A 20,555-nucleotide genomic window follows, 5' to 3' on the forward strand; every position below is an offset into this window, starting at 1 on the left:
ACCTAACACATTCATAAATTACTAACGATTTCAATAAATGGGTAGGAGCTCATCTTCCTACTTATAAAAAAAAAAAAAAACTCACCCGAGAGAGTATATACCCTAAAGAGCATGTAATATCTACTATCACGGAACCTCTTACGGCGTTTGTTAATGACCATACGTTGTATGAAAATTATTATTTTTGGGAATTTACATAAGGGTGAGGTTTGTATAAGGTGTCTACTTTAAACTGTCACGATAAGGTGCACTTCACAATCTCATTATAAGATGTATTTTAGGTACCAAAACTTGTATGATTGCCTTAAAATGTATTGTTACCTCTATTATCAAATTGAAAGCACCAAAAATAGTGTAGATCTGACAAATCTATGAATACTTAAAAATCTTGATAATGGACAATCTAGATAAAGTGTTACATGATGCAATATTATTAATACTTGAAATTCAATTTTTCTTCATAAACATCCATATCGAAGTGGAGATGATCAATTTGAGGGATTTCTAATGACAAACACCATTTTCCCACAAGTCTTAAGGCTTATACAAATTTTTCCTTTATATAAAAGAAAATGGTTTGATAGGGTTGTAGCCCTATCAAAATAAGTAAAGCTTCACTTCATAACTCATCAAAAATTACAATTCAAGTGTTGAAAAACCTTTAAATCGATTATCTCAACTTGAACATGATGGTTATGAAAAAAATATAGGGTTTCAAGTTCTAAAAATAGTGTATAATGCAACAAATCATCTAGACCATCCACTTCACCCTAAATAAAAATGTACATATATCCACAAAATTGTACCTTTTTTTTAGTTTCAAAATTGATTGTCGGTGTTGGAAATTGATTTTGGATCTATATGAATATTTACATTGCCCAAGGTGCTTTTTGGATAAAGATTTGGGGTGATGCTTTGTTTTGTTTTCATAAAGCCTAGGCCCTTTAGAAACTTCATCCTTAAAATACTAAACAAGGAAATAGTTCATATAAGGTGATGACCTTATATTATTGAAGTAAGGTGCACCTCAAAAAACCTCTAGAAGAGAGTCTTCGAGAGTTGGAAAGCCATCGAATTTAATCATCTCGACCTCATGATGAATGGATTTGAAAAAAATTAAAATTAAAATTCTAAAAATAGTATATCATATTACAAATTATCTGGAACGTTTATTTTCAAGGTTTTTAAATGTTTATAAATATGTGCCAATTTAAAAAAATTATAAAACTATAAAAATAGATTTTTGAGCTATCTTAAGGTTCCGACACTAAAAATATATCCACAACATCTTATATAAACCCTACCCATTAAATAATGCATCCATGTGGTATAATAGTTCGGAAAAATCATCTCCACCGTCCACATTAAGGACGAAATGTGGAGATGGCCCCACATACTATACAAAAGTGTATAAACACTTAACATGGTGCAATTGGGATTGAACAATTGTTTCATGCGGGCTAGACCCCATTTCTACAATATGCGGTCCAGAGGTATAAAGCATCCATCTTACAGATGGATGCAAATAGGCGGTCCATCTAAAAACAATTGTAACTAACGGGCTAAACGTTTTATTAGTATACTTATTATTTCTAGTTTTCAAAATTTATTTTCTTCATATTCATAATCTTCATGTTAAAAATTATATGTTCTCTAAAAAAATAGAATCAAAGTGTATTTAAAATATATATTTATTGCCAATTCCGTATTCTACACGTGCGGGCTTCGCCGCATGCTAAACGCGTCCTTTGAAAGAATTATCCCAAACATATCTTCTAACTAGGGAGTAGGTATATAGTATATGCTCCCACATGATCACAGTAGACGTGCTCATCATTAAAAAAAGGAAAAAAAAGAAATATCTCTTCCATTTAGACAGATTTCACCCGGATCCCTTTCACTCTAAGACGTTATCCTATCCAACATCCGAACAAATTCATATCTCTTTTCGTTCTCAATGGAGCAAGCCTTCTCCACTGCCACTGCCAAAAAAGTTTGGCCTCCTCAGACTTGGTGTAGAGAGAGAAGAGTTCTTATAAGCCCCATCATTCCTGGTGAAAGCCTATTCTCTCTCCTCATTTTCCCTCTCAACTTTATGCACTCTTCCTTTAGTTTTGTTATGCAGCTGCTCTTGGAATCACATCAAACAAGACTTAAACCCCGCAGTTCCTGGTGCAATTCTACCTCCTCCATTTCTCTTTCTACTTCTGCTTATTCTTTAGGCTTGTGACATGGATGTCTCGTCACTCGTTCTAATATTCACTCTACAACTAGCAACACGATGATAGGATCGCTTACACAAAATACCCATTTATACATCTCACCTGAGACACCCAATTCAGTTTCAGGGCTGAAATCAAAAGATCAAGAATGCTTTACCCTTCTGCAAAAGTCCAAGAACATGAAAGAATTCATGCAAGTCCATGCCAAGATTATCAAACTAGGCTTTACCCATGATTCTCAGAGAGCTGGAGATGCCATGGCCATGTGTGCTCTCTCTCACTGGGGTAGCATGGATTATGCATGCTCAATTTTCCACCAAATTGAGGAACCAAACACATTCATCTTCAACACCATGATCAGAGGTCATGTGGGTGAAAACGAACCAGGAAAGGCCTTCTCTCTCTATGTTCAGATGCTCCTAGAAGAAGTTTTGCCAAATGGGTACACTTTCCCCTTTGTTATAAAGGCCTGTGCTCAATTATCGGCGCTCGAGAAGGGGCACCAGCTCCATGGCATGGCCATCAAATTTGGGTTTGGGTTTGATACTTGTGTGATGAATACTTTGATTAGCATGTATGCTAAATGTGGAGATATAAGCTCGGCAAAGCTTGTATTTGATAGCATTCCTCAAAAGAACCCTGTTTCATGGAGTGCTATGATTTCAGGTTACACCAAATGTGGGCTTTGGGATCAATGCTTAAGTACTTTTAGTTTGATGCAAAGTGAAGGTTGGAGGCCTGATGAGAGCACTCTAGTGAGTGTTCTCTCCTCTTGTGCTCATTTGAGTGCTCTAGATTTGGGGAGGTGCACCCATGCTTCATTACTTAGAAAGTTTTCTAATTTCAATGTCGTAGCAGAGACATCTCTAATTGAGATGTATGTTAAATGTGGATGCATAGACAGAGGGATGACCGTCTTTGAGAGAATGCTAAATAATAAGAATATGATATCTTATGGTGTGATGATTTCAGGGCTTGCAGCACATGGCTATGGAAAGAAGGCTCTGGAGCTACTCTCCGAGCTCATGAGTGAAGGTTGGGAGCCCGATGACGCCATATACGTCGGGGTCCTTCGTGCTTGCAGTCATGCAGGGCTAGTAAAGGAAGGTCACCGACTTTTCGAGAAGACCATTTCTGAGCTTCGAATACAACCTACGATTCAACTTTATGGATGCATGGTTGACCTTCTTGGACGGTCAGGATCGCTCAAAGAAGCATATGAGCTCGTCCGAAACATGCCCATTAAACCAAACGAAGTCATTTGGAGAACCTTGCTCAGTGCATGTAAGGTTCATCATAACATAGAGATAGGGGAAATTGCCAGTGAGAAGCTTATTGAGCTGGATAGTTTTACGGCAGGAGATTACATGCTTGCTTCAAATATATATGCTCGTGGTCGCAGGTGGGGTAATGTGGAGAGGCTAAGAACAGAGATGGCAGATAATGGGTTAGTGCAAAGCCTTGGGCATAGTTCAATTGAGGTGGAGAGAAAGGTACATAGATTTGTTTCTCAAGATAGGGCACATCCTCAAAGCAATGAGATATATGAGATGATTCATCAGATAGCTTGGCAACTGAGGTTTGAAGGGTACAGTCTAGATACATCAGAGGTGTTAACATATGTGAGTGAAGAGGAGAAGAGGGATTTGGTCCTTGGCCATAGCCAAAAGCTAGCCATTACTTTTGGCCTCATTAGCACAGCCCCTGGTTCGATCCTACGAATCTCAAGGAACCTTCGGATGTGTAGTGATTGTCATGCCACTACAAGGTTGATTTCAAAAATTTTCAGACGAGAAATTATTGTTAGAGAACGCAACCGGTTCCACCACTTCAAAGGAGGGGAGTGCTCTTGTGGGGATTATTGGTAAATGAGTTTGATTTTGAAATTAGAGTCGTGATCTCACTCCAAGCCAGCCCAATTGGAGTAACTGTACTATATAAATCATCAGTGTAAGAGAGAAATACATGAAAATTTATTCTCCTTGTTATCATCATCAAAAGTTTTTTTCCAATTATTTGAAATCGGCTATACGAATCTCAGTTCATCATTCTTATCTATCAAAGGCCATACCTTCAGTGAAACCATAATTCTTATCTATCAAAGGTCATACCCTCAGTGAAACCATAAGTCCCCGTATCTTTTCTCCCTATTACTCTCAATTTGTTTATTATAAAATCTGTAAAAATGTAATCTTTGCTTTCTTGAACAATGATATATGTAGCAATATTCTTTTCTTCATTACAACTTAACTTATTCAACTTCTGGATTTGCTTACCAATGACAATAGGCATCGTTGGCCAAATTAAACAAATCAAATAAGAAATTTCGTAACTAATAGATTGATTCTATAGCTTTTAAAGAAAACAAATATACCTTCTGAATAAAATAGCTTCTATACTGTTTTGACAAAATTGTTAATAAACTCCCAAGTCACAGGAATATTTGTTGTCTTTGAATTTCCATCCCCAGCCTCTAGTGAGGATGCCTTCTAGGAAGAGAATTCTTTGTGTTCTATGAAAAAAAAATCATGTTCTATTTGTCAAGAGCAAATCAAACTTCTGTTCTATTAAATTTCCTGTTTTAATAGGAAATTGTAACTATTTGTCAAGAGTATATGCAACTTCAAAATTTGTCAAGAGAACTTTGCTACTTTTAATAGTTAGCCTGGTAGAGGGTTAATAAAGTTAATTGAATGTGAAAGATGTTGACAACTCCCTTTAAAAAGTTATCCCAAAGTGATAAATTACAATCGATACATCATAGTGAATCAACCAACCAAAATTATTGAATGGACTTCACTAAGTACAAATTGCTACACATATTTACAAGATAACATTCACTGCAACAAATATCAGTTGATCTAATCAGGTGCAATATAAACTATCTTGAATAGATATAATTCAACCTGACTTTCTTGGAATATTTCTAAATGATATTTTTCTCACAACTTACAATGACATATCGAGGCATTGCCCAATAATTTTTAGCCAATATAGCTGTTGATCAAGGAATTACAGATATCGACCTGGAAATTGTCCAAACATGTCGTCTACATTTTTGAATGGAGTCGATCCTAGGAGAAGAGGCTCTTGAATTTGAAGCTACTAAAGTTTAATTTATATTGCAAAGAAATAAGTCCCTCAATACGTGGTTCAGATTCTCTAGAAGAAAAATGCATCTCAAACACCTCTTCAAATGAATTATAATCTACAAAATTCATTGAAATGAATCCCTCAAAGGGGTTCACGATAACCAGTTCACAACGTCAGGTCTACATATTGCACTGGGAAGCCACAATTGCATAAGAAAACTCAAATATCTTAATACAGATTGGTTAATTTTTAATAAGAAATGCAAATCCAAATACCCATGAACCAGTTGATTGAGTCCCCAACTTCAAGTAAGCTTTGCAGGTTTTTCTGGTTCCAAATAACGATACTAAATCAGTTTTCTGGCCCTGAAATGGTTAATCTCCCCCTCTTTCTTGCCTTTTTTCCTTAATTCTTTTTAGGGAATCACACTAGGGAGAGAGAATTGATCCTAGAAGAGATTTCCATGTTTCGGGGATCGCCACTCTCTAGAGAAACGCCTCTTGGATCTTCAGTAACAAGCATTGGGAGAACACCAAGTGAACTCCAAACTTTTGTTAAACAGTCTTTAGATGACTCCCCCAAAGTGACAGCAAAAATGGCATCAAATCCCCCTGCACCAGGAACACCAGCCAAAAGAACTCCTTCCAAACTCATGGTGGTATCCAAGAGTTGAGTTTGTGATTCAGGCTCAATCTGTGTATGAAAGTAAAAACACAAAGTCTGAATTGAACAAAGTTATCGCAGTAAGAGGGGTTGACTGGCAATAATAGTGGTCACAGGAAATGCATTACGACTGTTTTTTCTTAAAATTCTTGAAAATCGCCAGGTAAGATATGCTTGTTATATGTTTCCAAATATGTAAAGAGAAAAGGATAACATGATCCCATGTACTGAGGAGAACACCAGTACAGGGTCATCACCATCCATCACAATTATAATGGGTGATGATGGAGAGAGTGAGACCCACTCGAACATAACATGACCCATTGGTTGGTCATGTTCTCTGTCCATCACCATCTATTATTTCAGTGGACAGTGATGAACCATGGGCGATGGTACCATAGGCCACTGGATTATGTTGTATACTTCTCTGTTAGAAGATGGCAAATCTTTCCTAAAAATGACATGAAAACTATCTTCAACTTTTCACTAGATGTTTAAATGTTGTACCAATGTTCAAAATACTGCGTAGACAAAACAACTATTCATAGCACAGTCATATATCAAAAACATAAACATAAAATCAACAGGCTTTAAAAAAAGGGAACACACAGGAACTCCAGCTGCCTTGCCCATCTGTTGCATAAAAGATCTTATCTCAATCATTGCAGCTCGCGCTCCTAATAGTGCTTCTACAATCATACATCGGCATGGGTCTGCCATTTGCTCTCTCCACTGTCAAGAACAACATCAGTCACTGCAACATATCAGGAGCATCCAATCAAGACAAAACAAATAAAAAAAATATGGAAAATAAAGCCACTCAGGTCTCAAAAATACAAAATCACTGTCCTAGAAATATAGTTAAATTCTCAACAACCCATTCATCAACTAAATTGTGGAGGTTGGTGCACCTAGAAAACTGATACGGGTGCCCAATAACTTAAGCGCCTGCCCATCCACTTCGAAGTCTCATGATGAAATCAATTAGCACTGTTGTGTATAGAAAATTGAAAATCCAAATTTCATAATGTTAATGAAGCAAAGATCTTGCCGTTTAAGCCTAAATTCCTAATTACGACTAATTGTACATTTTTCTCATTCTACTTGTGTAAGCGAGAATTCAAGCCTAAACCTGAGGACAGATATATGTAGCTCCATGCCATAAGGCTGCATAGATCTACCCTACTCAATGTTTCCAAAAATTAAATAAATAAAACATGCTACAAGGATTTCAAACGGGATTAAGATATATACTTTACAATGAGACCTTTAACTACCAAGGAAAAATCTCAGAAAGCAAACTAATGATGGGTCCACAAGTGAGTAAACTCCCATGGTCATAGCCTAATAATTTGGAAGCCCCAGTCTTTTGCAAACCCTTGAATGTGGATTAAAATTTCACACAATTCAACCAAGGAAATATAAACGAAAAAAAAAAATAAGAAATTGGATTTCAGAGAAAGGGGGAAAATTAATGGAACTTTCTCGAAGTGGGCTGTTCGATCACTGTGCATAAATGCAGAATCCCACCTTCAACACTGATTTACTCACTAAAATAAGAATATCTTGGTGTAGCATGAAACTCTTTTAGCATAGAACAATACTGTTTTAACTATAACTCAGAAACAATTACGTGAGCTCAGCTGCCCATCAAACTTGCAGTAATTTCATAAACAAGATATCAAGAAGTCACTGTAATTGTGTCAAAAATAAAATAAAGGAAAACTTTTAAATCTTCGAGGTTAGTCATTTTTGAAATATGTAATCCCTATAATTAGTTGGAGAAATGAGGACATTTTGGCCACATTCAGTTTATTGCTACATGATATGAAAGTATCCAGAGAAAAACAGAAAAAAAAAAAAAAAAAAGGGAAACAATCTTGCAGTTTCATGTAATCCAGAATCAAGAAAATAAAATCTTTGTAAGGTGCCTAAGAAATAACCTTTTCAGATACATGTCGACTGCAGCCCCTCAGAACCATTTTGTATGTTTCCCACTGTTCTTCTGCAAACCTACGTAACTTGTTTAGTAGGATTTCCAGTTTTGAGTTAGCCTCCGACAATCCACTCCATATTTTTAGGGATTTATTTGGATCAGACTGCTGCCACCGCTTCACTGCACCCACCATAGATGGAGTAGATGATCCTCCAGTTCCAGGCTCCCCCAATACCTATATGCAATAGACTTCAATTTTGAAGAAGAAAGCATTGCATTGAAGAACCAGAAATTTACACATGAGATTCAATACAATGATTCATTGAATAGATCTTCAAAAATGTCCATGGAGTATTATTTGTCATTTGGGACCAAACAGTTATAAGAAAACAGGGACAGAGGAAATGTTCAAAATATAAAGAAATAACAGCAATCCATGATTCCAAGGGGTTTATCCCTGTGTTTAAACTAAATCGCAAGGATTTATCTTGACCGCTTTCCTCTTCTAGATCATTTCTGCCTTGATATCACATCCACCAACATAAATTCCATGTCCTCAAGATCTTTGAGCAATTAAAGATTAGAACAATTGATTTCTAGACTCCCTTAATCCTGGGTAATCAAGTCACGTATTTCTTCTGATTTAAATGAATTCCCCTATTTTTGTTTTCCACTGATCGTAATACTGAAACATGTATTACTTGCCCTTTAGTGGTTCTCCTAGTAAACCATATCTGTTACTCGCAATTTCAGGTTCAGATGTTCACTCCAAGGCCAATCTTTATACTTTGAGGGAGATTACACAAGTTATCTTCCTTAGTGGTCAATGTTTGCAAGAAAACCAAATAAGAAATACAAATGGCATTATCTTTAATATAAACATGAAAACTGAGATATATTTGAGTCTGATTATATTCTATTTACCAAAATCTGTAACTAAAAAAATGATCATATGCGGAGCTAGCAATACCCATAGTTTTTTGTAGATACACTGTATAGTACAATGCAATCATTCAGGAGAGCCTTAGATGGAGGTAACAGGAATGGCCAACATGGAATTGGGAGGAATCACTCTTAGAGAAGAAAACTAATTCTAGTTTCTCATCTGAACAGAAAATCATTGATGTTTCGAAACATCTATTATTTCCCATTATCCTAATTATGTGTGAAGCTAATGTATATAAATTTCCATTTGTAGAACTTACGAGGGTCATTAATGGAGGTAATGAGCATTGAACTCTCTCATGGTCCCATTTTCCTTTCAAAATGTCACTCATGACATCCTGTAGAGAGCTTCCTTTCAACATAACCTGTAACCACAAACCAAAAGCAACAATCAGCAGCCATTTATAGCAAGATTCTCGAAGAGGCTAATCAGTAAACAGCTATAAATGATAAAGTAATCTATTCGGAATGAATAAATTATAATAAAAAAAATTAAAGAAATGGCTTCTCATAGTTACCAGGATCGGCAAAAAAAATTGTGCATATGCCGAAATGCAGTACACTTTAAGATCTCCAAAATGATTTCAAGCAAAATGAGACAGATATCATAACATGATAACATGTGTAGCCCTGACAACCTTACTACCATTTACTAGAGAAATCGCAACCAAAACAGAGCTATGAGACTATCAGTCTAATTTGAGGAGGTTACAGAATCGAGATAAATGTTGAAATTGAGATCAATAGAAGACACTACTGCTTATAAAATATCTTGGCTTTTCTACTCATTAGAGCACAAAAAAGATGGCTCCAATGAAAGTCGACTATCACTCAAACATGCCAATCCATTTGAACTTCCTCATGTCAGTTTTTATTGGTAGGATCGATTAGTTTACAAGCTTTGCATGAGAAACAACCTTAGAGGTTTGAACCCTGGACCACACTCATGCAAAACCAGGTTTCACAAATGAGAACTACACATATGTAGAGAGTGCAAGTGCGGTTGAAGGCCAACATATCTGAGTCTCCAAAAGACCAATTAATGACCTTTCCTCTATTTCCCTTTCTATAGCAATATCAATCTGAAGTTTCCCTGAACACCAATATTGATGGGAGCCTATTATAACACAACAATACTATAACATGAGACGCACTCACGTACCTGAGCAGGAGAAAGGACTTCAGGAGAGAAGCGAACATAGTATTGGCTCCCAAAGACTGCTGCACTGACATCAAAACCACTACCAACTTTGCCTTGGGCCATACAATGAGCAGTTTGAGCTACAGCATGCACCAAATTCAAATGAGCATCTATGGTGTCCTCTTCATTAATACCCCTAGTTGAAGATGATATATTGATAGCACCAAGGTAATGAAGCAACGTTGCAACCACTGCGGTAGTCATTGCTGCTGATGACCCTAATCCAGTTTTTGCAACCTCTGGCTTGGACTCGTCTCCAGATCCTACACCATTGGAATTCTCCATGTTGAAGGTAATCGATGAGAATGGTTGAAGAGATGACAATGCTTCTGATGTCAAAGGAAGTCCATGAGCTACAATCTAGACAGTTGATTATTCCGATCATGAGTCCTTGATCTAGAAACCATTGCAATCAACAAGCCATAGTATATATATACATTGCAGAAGCCAAAAAGAATAAAGAGAAGCAGAACGAATTTCATAAAAGGATGGATGCAAAATAAAACAAGAAAGCAGTTCAGACATGACATGGAAGAAAACAGAATCTTTATAGGCCCTGGTTATACTCAGGAAGATTACTGCATCCGAACAACGAAACCAATATGCAATAAGGCACAATAAACAAAATGAATTTGCAGGCATAAAATTTTGAATGTGCAAAGATTCCAATTCTGGCCTACTTGCGCTTTTGAGTAGGAAATTGAGCAGGGGTCTCATCACCGTGCAAATCTTTTTATATTTCTATTTTCCTTCAAATTAGTTAATTTAAAAACTCCTAAATTAACTTTGATAGTATTTTACAAAACACTGGATTAATAAGAAACTCCACTTGGTAAATTTTTCAGTGGTTCTTAATTGTTCCAGATTTCCATTTGAGGACAGAGGATAGATGGAAATAGAGGGATGGCTTTTTACATAGAGGATCCTTGATGCGAAAGTGTTCTCCATATCTGGTTTGCCATCAAATCAGAAGTGCAGAGAAAATATAGGTCAAATCCATGTAACATGCATTACATGTGCAGCTTGGTAAGCTAATTAAAAATTATGACCATATACATACCTGATTTCGATATGAATAAAAATCATTGGAACCTACAATTGTGATGTCGAGACCTGCATGAGAAAGCTATATAGAAGTTATACTTCTCAGAACTAGAACCCCATGATAATAGAAATAGTCACTAGTATTCAGTAATACTATTCATTAATAGTATTCATTAATACTATTCAAGGTTAATTAGCAAAGATAACCAATGATAAAATCTGAACTTATAGTTACCTTGCAACAAAAGCCGCCGTATCATGTCCTTCTTGGCATCATCAGTACACAGGGCTTTAGCAGCTGCTACTGAAAATTGCACTGCTTGCTCCACAAATGGGTTAGCATTGTCCCTGAGATCATCAGACAATTATGTTTAATACATTAATCATCTCATTAAACCATCAGGCAATCTGAATATCAAAAGACAATGAAAGATGCGATTTGGCTCTCCCAAGTTATGTGAGTGCAAAAGTGCGCAAAACCTTACTAATGACCACCCAGAATTTGCTTGGACTACAACAAAACTTCTGGTCAATGCATCTATAATAAATAGTATAAATGCCGTTAACAAGATGATCATGCCTTGAAGAGGTAATCTGGAGGCTTAAGGTCTTCAGGGACAGCTTGTATTCAGCCACCCTTGAAAGTTGAGGAGAAGTCAATTTTACATCTGTCCACACCTGAAATATCCAAAACCAAACAAGTTACTGAAAATAGTCATAATGTCTTCATCAACTATAAACGAATATACACAATTTTATGCAAATTTTTCTCTTGACAAGTTATATGTTTGGTCAACACGGACAATAGCATTAGTTTCCGGCAACAATATCATCTTACGATATGCAAATCATGATGGAAAAAAGACGACAACTAAATTCATCTCCACTATAAATGCAGCTTGTAAATTTTATTGTAAAGCCTCCTTAGGAAATTAACAAGGAAATTAAAAAGTCCGTTTTTTCACTTAATTGATCCACAAATTGCTTTTACAATTCATTAGACAAAAATGCTGAATAAGCACTAACTACAATGGTTCCTTCACTGTAAAGAATGGGATATAGGCATTGGAACACTAAACACTAAACAATGGACCACAAAATTAATATTTGCAGTATATGCACACATTGTCATGGTTCTCATTTACATGCATTTGAGCACAAATAACTAAACAGATATCCATTCCTATCAAGCAAATTTACACAAATATCAAGAGCTTGAGATAAAAGCTCATTAAGGTGGAAAAAGTGTTCAACTACTCAGTGAGTACACTCAGACTCTGCCCCTGGCCGAGCCAAATACCAGAGTACAACTTTAGTATATTACAAAAAAAAACATAAAAAATATATAAACTTGTAGGATGGGTGTATAAAAATCATATTGCAATTTCGATGTGTTTTAAACTGATTTGTGAGTTTATATGATCTAATGCCGTCATCATCCAAGCCTTACTACATGAATCTTGTTCCTCCATTCTTCTCATAGGTTCTGGATTCATGACAAGATATGACAAATTTGTATGCTGGTTGTCTATTTAATGCAACCCACCTCCTTTATCCAGGGTTGGGACAGGTTAAGGGAAAGTTTAAGGTCCTCACCCTTATTAGACCCAACTGCATTGTAGTTCAAACTTATATATATATGTATGTATATATATATATATATATATATATATATATATATATATATATATATATATAAAAAAAAAAAAAACTTCATCAAATTTAGCAACATTTAAGTCTTCTTAGCATAAATAGCAGTTGGGAGTTATGCATGCTGTCAAAATTTGAGAGCAAAATTGTTTTGCGTTTCCCATTTAGAACCGACATAGTTAAATGTAGTCATTCGACATGTACATTTTTATAACTAGCATTAGGATCGCACCTGAGCTTCAACTGTAGCTCCTTCAAAAAAATGGATGAGAAATAACAATATCGAACAATTTCTGAAGTATTTACAGTTGCAGATGCTAACATGTGGAAATAGATATCCACCCAAATTGGGTCGAGTTCACAGGATTTTGTTCAAACAGGAAAAATAAAAAAATATTCATCAGCTCCTCTACTTTTGACTAGCAATTAAGATATTCTGGAGAAAACTGTTACTGTATATTAGTAAATCAAGAGGGAATGACAAAAACCATCCAAGATGCAAAGCAAATAATGAATTTTTCCTTCTGGATATTAATCAAGGATGTTTTTTTTTTTTTCAAGCTTCAGCATATTTAGCCAACTGCTGCATGATGAAAACTGAGGCCTACTACACACAGCCAATTGTTCGAGTAATGAATTAAGTGTGACAAGACAAGTCTTATGCCAATCAACATAAGCAGGACTTATTCAACCTAAGCGCTTGCAGTTGGTGCAGCATTGATTCGAGAATTTTGTGTAGTTAATTCTTTGAAGAAGCATACTGAAGGACTATCCAGGGAACCAGTTAGGTACTCTTAGGTGTTCTTTTCATCGAAGTAGGTATTTTTAAAATGTCCTCCCCTAGCTTGAAAATCTCAAAGCCAAGTCCATCTTTATCTTGAGCCATATCCAATCAAAACCATGTCTCCTCACATGCAAGTTCAGGATCTAAAACTCGTCCATGACAGCATTTTCACAAAGGGGATTTGGGAAGGAAATATCAATATGAATTGAGAATGACCATATAGATCATGAAAAAAGAAAGACAATCAACAATACCTTGATGGAAGCACTCTTCACCTCACAAATCACCCTCGAAATTTCCAGTCAACGATGTCAGAATTTTGTCCAATGGCAATTCAGGTTTGTTGACTATAACTTCTCCTCATCATTCACCATATAACTTATTTGTACAAAAATAACATAATTATTAATAAAAAATACATAAAATTGCAAAAACAAATGATAGTTCTAATATGCACGACTACAACTTTAGCTATTGTTGACATCCCTGAGGCTTGAAAGATATTATGTTTTAAAATGACAAGCACTAAGTTCTACAAATGAATATCTTTCTTAGGAAGTCTAGATATGGTTATCTTGCAAACAAATGCGAAGCATCGAATGAAAGCTCCACATTTGAATGGTGAAACAACATATGAATTAGATTTCAAATGGGAAGTGGCCTTTGAAAGCCCATGCATATTGTCAAATGCCATTTTGTTGTATTTTCTTTTTTTTTGGATTTTTCTAAAATGTCTCCAACCGTAAATCAATCTTTTCTAAATGCTTTATTTTTTTTAAGCTTATTTGGATTCCGTCAAGTAGTTTTCATTTTTGTACTTTTAAAAATATATATATAACAATTTTATTTTTTTAATTTTGTTTTGGGCTTTTAGACCCTGTACGTGGCTCAGTCTCGGCTGGGGCCAGGGCCAAGTCTGAGGCCCGAGCTGAGTCCAAAAACATTGGGTGGAAAAGAGTGCAGATCCAAGTTACCACATTTTGAGAATGCATTAAACAAATTGACCCAACAGCAATATTCCAATATTCCCATAACTAAAAACTTTCCAGGGGCTTGAGTCAGGAGCAATCTAATGAGAAAACAATTTCTACAGATGAAGAGTTCAATGTTCAGCACCACAGTTCAATAAATAAATTCCAATGCATGATTTGCCCCATATAGGAACAAATCAGAAGAACCCAATTGCTCATTTCAGATAAATCAGAAGTACTAACAAACCCAACAACAAAATAAACCAACAATTCAGAACAACCCAATTGCTCATTCCTGATAAAACAGAAACAGTAATAGACCCAACAAAAAACTGGAAAATACTAGAACCCAAAATACACATCAAATTTCCAATAAAGCATACTATACAGAGATACCAACCCATGACCAGCTCTCAGCTTTAATGTCTTCATAAAGTGGCTTAACGATCGCATAAAAACGAGCTGTAGTGCTTACAACTATTCCTGGATTTGGTTTCTCTAAAATAAGGTAACCCCCAGTAATTAACACCTTTCCAGGAGCTGATGCAACTCTGAAATCAAAGTAGATGCAACCAATTCATCAAAAGATACAATGAAAAATATATATATTTCCCCCCAATATCCTTTTTTTATAATGTATATGAATTAACAGACGCTCTCAAATATTTCAAGAAAAAAATCAAGAAAATGGGGGGAATGAATAACAAAAACACTTGGTACCAAATGATTGATCAGGGATCATACTTACACAGCCATATGGAAGTAAACTTTAGCTGGTACACCAATTGAATCTAGTGAAAAAATGCAGCAGTCAGGTAAAATCTAACGAACGAGAAACAAAAAAAAAAATCAGGAAACTATATATATTACATAGTAATAAGACACGAAAATAAGACTTCCATCACTTAATTACCAGGGGGAATTAACAATATAATACCACAATGAAAAGCCAATAATCCTTAAGAGAAGAAAGCTCCGAAATTTACATGTCTGGGTGGTGCTCTCTCTCTCTATCTCTCTCTCTCTGCTCGCATTGATGAAGGCCAAAAGATGAGGCGAGACAACGTCATAGAAAAATAATGAATGTACGTTTGATACGTTTTTCCTTCCCCGAGTCTTAAAATCAGAAGATGCATCTTTTCTCCATTAATGATTTAATCTTTGAAACCCTGCAAGATAAAGCACACCCAAAACTAATGATTCTAATAATTTTCAACATTTTATTGTAAAGAACCCCTAAAATGCCTAATAATGAAATTTATAGTTTTAGAGGAAATTTTTATGGGAAAAAGAAAGGTACCTGATGAAGAGGAGTTAGAGAGAGAGGGAGAGGGAGAGAGGAAGAGGGGTTAGAGACAGAGGGAGAGAGAGAGAGAGGAAGAGGGGTTAGAGAGTGAGAAGTACCTGATGAGGAGGAGCAGTTGCGGAAGAGGCGTTGTGGAGGAGGCGGAGGCATGGAATGCAGCGGCATGAGGGTGGTAAAGAAGCGAGAGGGTGAGGTAGGGCGTGTTTGATAAGTGGAAGTTTCTGGAAGTGGGAGTTAAACGTCCCAGTTCCATGTTTGATATTTACTTTGTTGAAGCTTTGAAGCGGAAGGGCGACATTCCATATAGTTTTATTTTTTAGTGTTAAAATGGGTTCATTATTGGAAGATTTCTCTTTCATAAATAAATAAATAAACAAATAAATAAATAAAAAGAAGATGAAGAAGAAGAAGATAGAATGGCATTCTTTTATAATTCGTAGGTGAGACTCTTCCACTCTCAAAAACTCTATGTGTCAAACACATCCTAAGTTTCATGATTTTCCAATAATTTTTTAAAGCGTAAAAGTGAGAAGAGTTACATCATAACAAATTTTTTCAAATATCTTATATTTTTTTATCATACACAAACATGAATAGTAACAAGTAAGTTCCATCTTTTAGAAACTAACTTCCGGTTATCAAACACGTCGTTTAAGTTTGACATAACTATTTTGCAATAAATTATTTTTTAAATATAATTTGATCATAATTTTTAGATCTTTAACATGTAGGTCGCGAATAAAAATAATTTAAATTTTAAAAATAATAATTAGAAAATTATTTCATGCGGGCTCGACCTTATCACTACATATGCGGTCCAAATACTGTAAAGCATCCATCTTAAAGATGGATGTAAGTAGGCGTTCCATCTAAAAACAATGGAAACTAATGGTCCAATGTTTTTTTACTAGAATTATTATTTTTTGTTTTTAAAATTTACTTATGTTTTCATATTCGTGATCTCCACGTTAAAGATTACATATCCTTAAAAATTAAGTCCAAAAATCTATCTCAAAAATAGGTTTATTAATATGCCTACATTTCTACATACGAGGGTTGGGCTGCATAGACACCGGATCCAATATACTTACATTAAAAAAACATTTGAACTATTAATTACACTTGTTTCCAGATGGACCACTTATTAAAGATGGATGCTTTATACTTATGAAGCACAAATGCAGTCAGCCCGCATGAAACAATTTTCGATAATGGACAAGCGTTTTAACAATTTTCATAATGGACAATATTTAAGATAAACTTCCACAACTAAAATTCTCATAGTGTGGATGGGAAAATTTAATTTTAAAAATAAAATTTTCAGTTTTTATTTTATTTTATATTCTTATCACCTCTACAAAATTGGATCCAATATCTATAAAAAAAAAATAGTATTAGAGGGAGTCTGCACAAGAATAGTATGAGTCAGGAGACTTATGTAAACCGAGTCCTAAAATCGTTTATTTGGGCAAGTCACATGCACCACTAGCCTCCAAATGTGAAAAGCTTTTGATGTGTTGACGTCTTTGTATTAAAGGTAAATTGTCTTGTTATATTTATCATTATTTAGGTTAAAATAAATAAATAAATAAAAACCAGTGAACCAACCAAACAATGGAATAGATTAAACAACAAACAACTAAGACTAAAGGACAGCAGGTATCCGAATGGTTTATATTTGTTAAAAAAATGATTTTAATGGTTTACAAATTAAATTTTAGATTCACATATAATTTTGAGAAATTTATCAAATTACCAATTTGACACTTTACCCACATCTTTTGGTTTAATTTCAAAACATCCATAAAAAAATAATTGGTTTTGAGTTGGAATAGTTTCAATTTGGCAAAATATTAGTTAAGGGAGAATATCGTGTCAGCCCATGAGCTGATAGAATAATATAAGCCCAATTGCCCGGATTGTATATGCCCCGATCTTAGGATCAAGACTGTATTTTATATTTTAATTTTAATTTTTCTACAAATCTAAATCATATGAAATTTGGGGCATTCACTTTTCTTATCAAAACGTATATAACAAAAATATTAAAAAAATAATTTACAAAAATAAATTAACCAAAATACCTTTAAAAGTTTTAAGGGTATACTAGTTCATTTATTTTTTTGAATTATTTTTTTGATATTTTTATAGTTTGATTATTTTTTAAGAATATACTATCAATTTCAAGTGATTTGGATTTATAAAAAATAAAATAAAATTGAAATTCGAAATGTAATTGTGACCATTAAATCGGCCTCGGCCTAGATTCAATCTGGGCTATTGGACATTCATTTAATATAGCTATCAGCTAGCTGGTTGACCTCAAACTGTCTCAATAGTTAATCTCCGATAGTAGTTCGATAAAGGGATTGTATATAATGATATCATTTACTTTTGGTACAAGGAGGTCACATATTTTTTTGGCCATTGGATTAGAAATCCAATATATTGAAGTGTATAGCAAAATTTGAGTTTTATTTATTTATTTATTTTGAGTCCAATCAATGAAAGATCCTCAACAGCATAATTTTACATCCAACAGTTACTAATGATTGTGACATCATTGTATCACAAAAAAATTGTCTGTATATATTTTATTTGATAGATGTCCCTTTAACTCTTTTTTTATACATACTTGTGTGACAATAAGTAATAATTTTCATAGTTGAGATGATTAATTGAGATTTATAAATCTAAAAAAATCAATATAATGAGAGGTTCGCACTAAAATGCAATACTAAAATTTAATCTGTATTGTTTCGCTAAAAAAGAGAGTCAATATAATTTGAAACTTAAAGATTGTGAGTCTCATGAGGAGAAGGTGGGTGCTTGACAGTATTGAGCAGGAGAACTTGGGTTTAAATGATGATTAATTAATAAAGGAGAAATATTCATACTTCTCTTTATGATTGTCTAAGGTTGGACAATATTCATTAGAGACAAAGAGATCTGAAGACAATTTTTTTTTTACATTTATGTAAATACAAAGAGAATAGTGTGACTAGTGTTCATATTCAATAGGTAAATAGGGATGGCCAGGCAGGTATGGAGAATGCCATACCTACCAACCACCCCTGGAATATGAAGCTTTCCCATCGAAAGCTTCATACTTGTAACCTCTCTATTGTGCATGTGAACGTGCTGCTTCAGGAAGAAGTATACAAGTTGGTGCAAAGATATCTGCGAAGTCATTTACAATTTTGGAGTTTAGTTAAGCAAGACATTATTCTGATGGTACATTAATTATTTGATAGTCATCAATAAGGCTATTGAATAAAATCAAATCACCCTAATTCTAAAGGAAACCATTATTTCATGCCTACATGATAAAATGCACATAGGATTACTTATTGTTCTTTAACAAATCATAAGAAAAATTATTGCAGGGAGGTTGGGGAGAGTACTTCCTTTGATAATATCTTGTCCACAGTCAACCTTCATTCAGGGAAGATTGATCACATATAGTATATTAATTACTCCAAAGTGTATAAATTCTAGAATATGTGACAACATGCCTTGACATAATATGCAAATTAAATTAGGAGAGTGCCTATGATAGAGAGGGCTCGGGGATTTTGTAGGAAATTATGAGTCATGGGGTTTTGATTTGAAATGGATGAATTGGATTTTATGGAGTGCATATGGTTTTGGTAAATAGTATACTTAAAAGGATTATTTCAGGCATCAAGGGGTATTAGAATAACACTTAAACAATAGTAAATCCCAAGGTCAAGATGATTTACTAGCATGTTAGATTTTTATAATGGGAATAATACTCGTGCATTAATTCCAACCAGAATTATTTCACATTATATTGACTTCCTCCTATCCATAACTCTCCGATGATTAATTAGAGAATGTTCCAACCAAAACAAGCATTTTTTTGTGAGTTTCTAAGGGTTTCTACACCTTTTCCTCTAGAGGGAGCATATTATTTATTTCCTTTTCGAGCAAAACCCAAGGTATACTTTTAGAACCTCAGATTTTGGAGATGTAACTTATTCAGTGCATATACTATATACCCAATAAAAAATTTTTCGAATTGCATTCTCTGCATGCTAAAAAATAATACCATAAGATTGAATAGAAACAATCAAAATTTTGAAGGGGTGAGATCCAAGTTTACAAAACTCAAGATTTTTGGGTATTTTTAAAAAAGATGCAGTTTGCATAAAGTTGCAACTTTAAACAATCAGAATAAGGTGTACTTCCAAACATTGTTATGAGATGTAATTTTGGTGTCCAAAATTCTTAAGATAGTGTAAAAATCTACTTTTATTTATGATTATAAAAATTACACCAAAATTCTTAAGATAGTGTAAAAATCTATTTTTATTTTTTATTATAAAAATTGTGGACTCAAAAAATGATTCCAATCAAACAAATCTATAAACACATGAAAATATAAAAAATAGACAGTTGAGATAATGCAAGATGTACAAATTTGAGATATCTTTTTTTTTCCATATCTATGCATCTCATGTCCGGATGATCAATTAGATATTTTCTAACATCAAAATAACCTTTTTCAAAATAATTTAGAGGCGTCAAAATTATATAAATTTTATCCTAAAGGGTAATTTTGTATCAAAAGATATTTCCAAGTTAGTGTTCAGTTATGCTCCCGCGGGAGCATAGTATACGCGCTCGTTTCCAAAACCATTTCCTAATCTTGCGGGTTGTCTCAATTTTGCAGAAGAACTTGGGGGTCGCAAGCAAAGGAAAAAGCTCACGGTTAGA

General features: G+C 34.5%; 2 protein-coding genes across 8 annotated transcripts; one reads left to right on the forward strand and one right to left on the reverse strand.

Moving 5' to 3' along the window:
• The first annotated feature begins 1,879 nt into the window (after window positions 1-1,879).
• On the forward strand, window positions 1,880-4,222 carry LOC105420336 (Tetratricopeptide repeat (TPR)-like superfamily protein). Its single transcript, XM_011623654.3, has one exon. It carries the CDS (start codon window positions 2,282-2,284, stop codon window positions 4,088-4,090), a length of 1,809 nt encoding a protein of 602 aa, XP_011621956.1. The 5' UTR covers window positions 1,880-2,281; the 3' UTR covers window positions 4,091-4,222.
• Window positions 4,223-5,419: 1,197 nt separating this feature from the next.
• LOC18430170 (GHMP kinase family protein) lies at window positions 5,420-15,963 on the reverse strand. Of its 7 annotated transcripts, none has more exons than XR_016050273.1 (12): window positions 15,914-15,963; window positions 15,496-15,678; window positions 15,258-15,300; window positions 14,910-15,060; window positions 11,685-11,782; window positions 11,340-11,452; window positions 11,121-11,173; window positions 10,022-10,420; window positions 9,120-9,224; window positions 7,922-8,149; window positions 6,588-6,732; window positions 5,420-6,008 (listed from the first exon to the last, which is right to left on the reverse strand). XR_016050273.1 is itself a non-coding variant. In XM_088859632.1 (12 exons), the coding sequence occupies exons 8-12, from the start codon at window positions 10,343-10,345 to the stop codon at window positions 5,739-5,741; spliced, it is 1,050 nt and encodes a 349-aa protein (XP_088715758.1). In that variant the 5' UTR covers window positions 10,346-10,389; window positions 11,121-11,173; window positions 11,340-11,452; window positions 11,685-11,782; window positions 14,910-15,060; window positions 15,258-15,300; window positions 15,496-15,678; window positions 15,914-15,963; the 3' UTR covers window positions 5,420-5,738. The 7 variants fall into 7 exon arrangements, 4 of the variants coding, with proteins under 4 accessions (XP_088715758.1, XP_011621878.1, XP_088715755.1 ...); XR_016050274.1 differs by having other exon boundaries at window positions 6,588-6,710; window positions 7,922-8,163; XR_016050275.1 differs by having other exon boundaries at window positions 7,922-8,163.
• Window positions 15,964-20,555: the final 4,592 nt, after the last annotated feature.

Source organism: Amborella trichopoda, chromosome 2 (assembly GCF_054954075.1).
Source record: "Amborella trichopoda isolate Santa Cruz 75 chromosome 2, AtrichopodaSantaCruz75HAP2 v2.0, whole genome shotgun sequence".
NCBI lineage: Eukaryota > Viridiplantae > Streptophyta > Magnoliopsida > Amborellales > Amborellaceae > Amborella > Amborella trichopoda.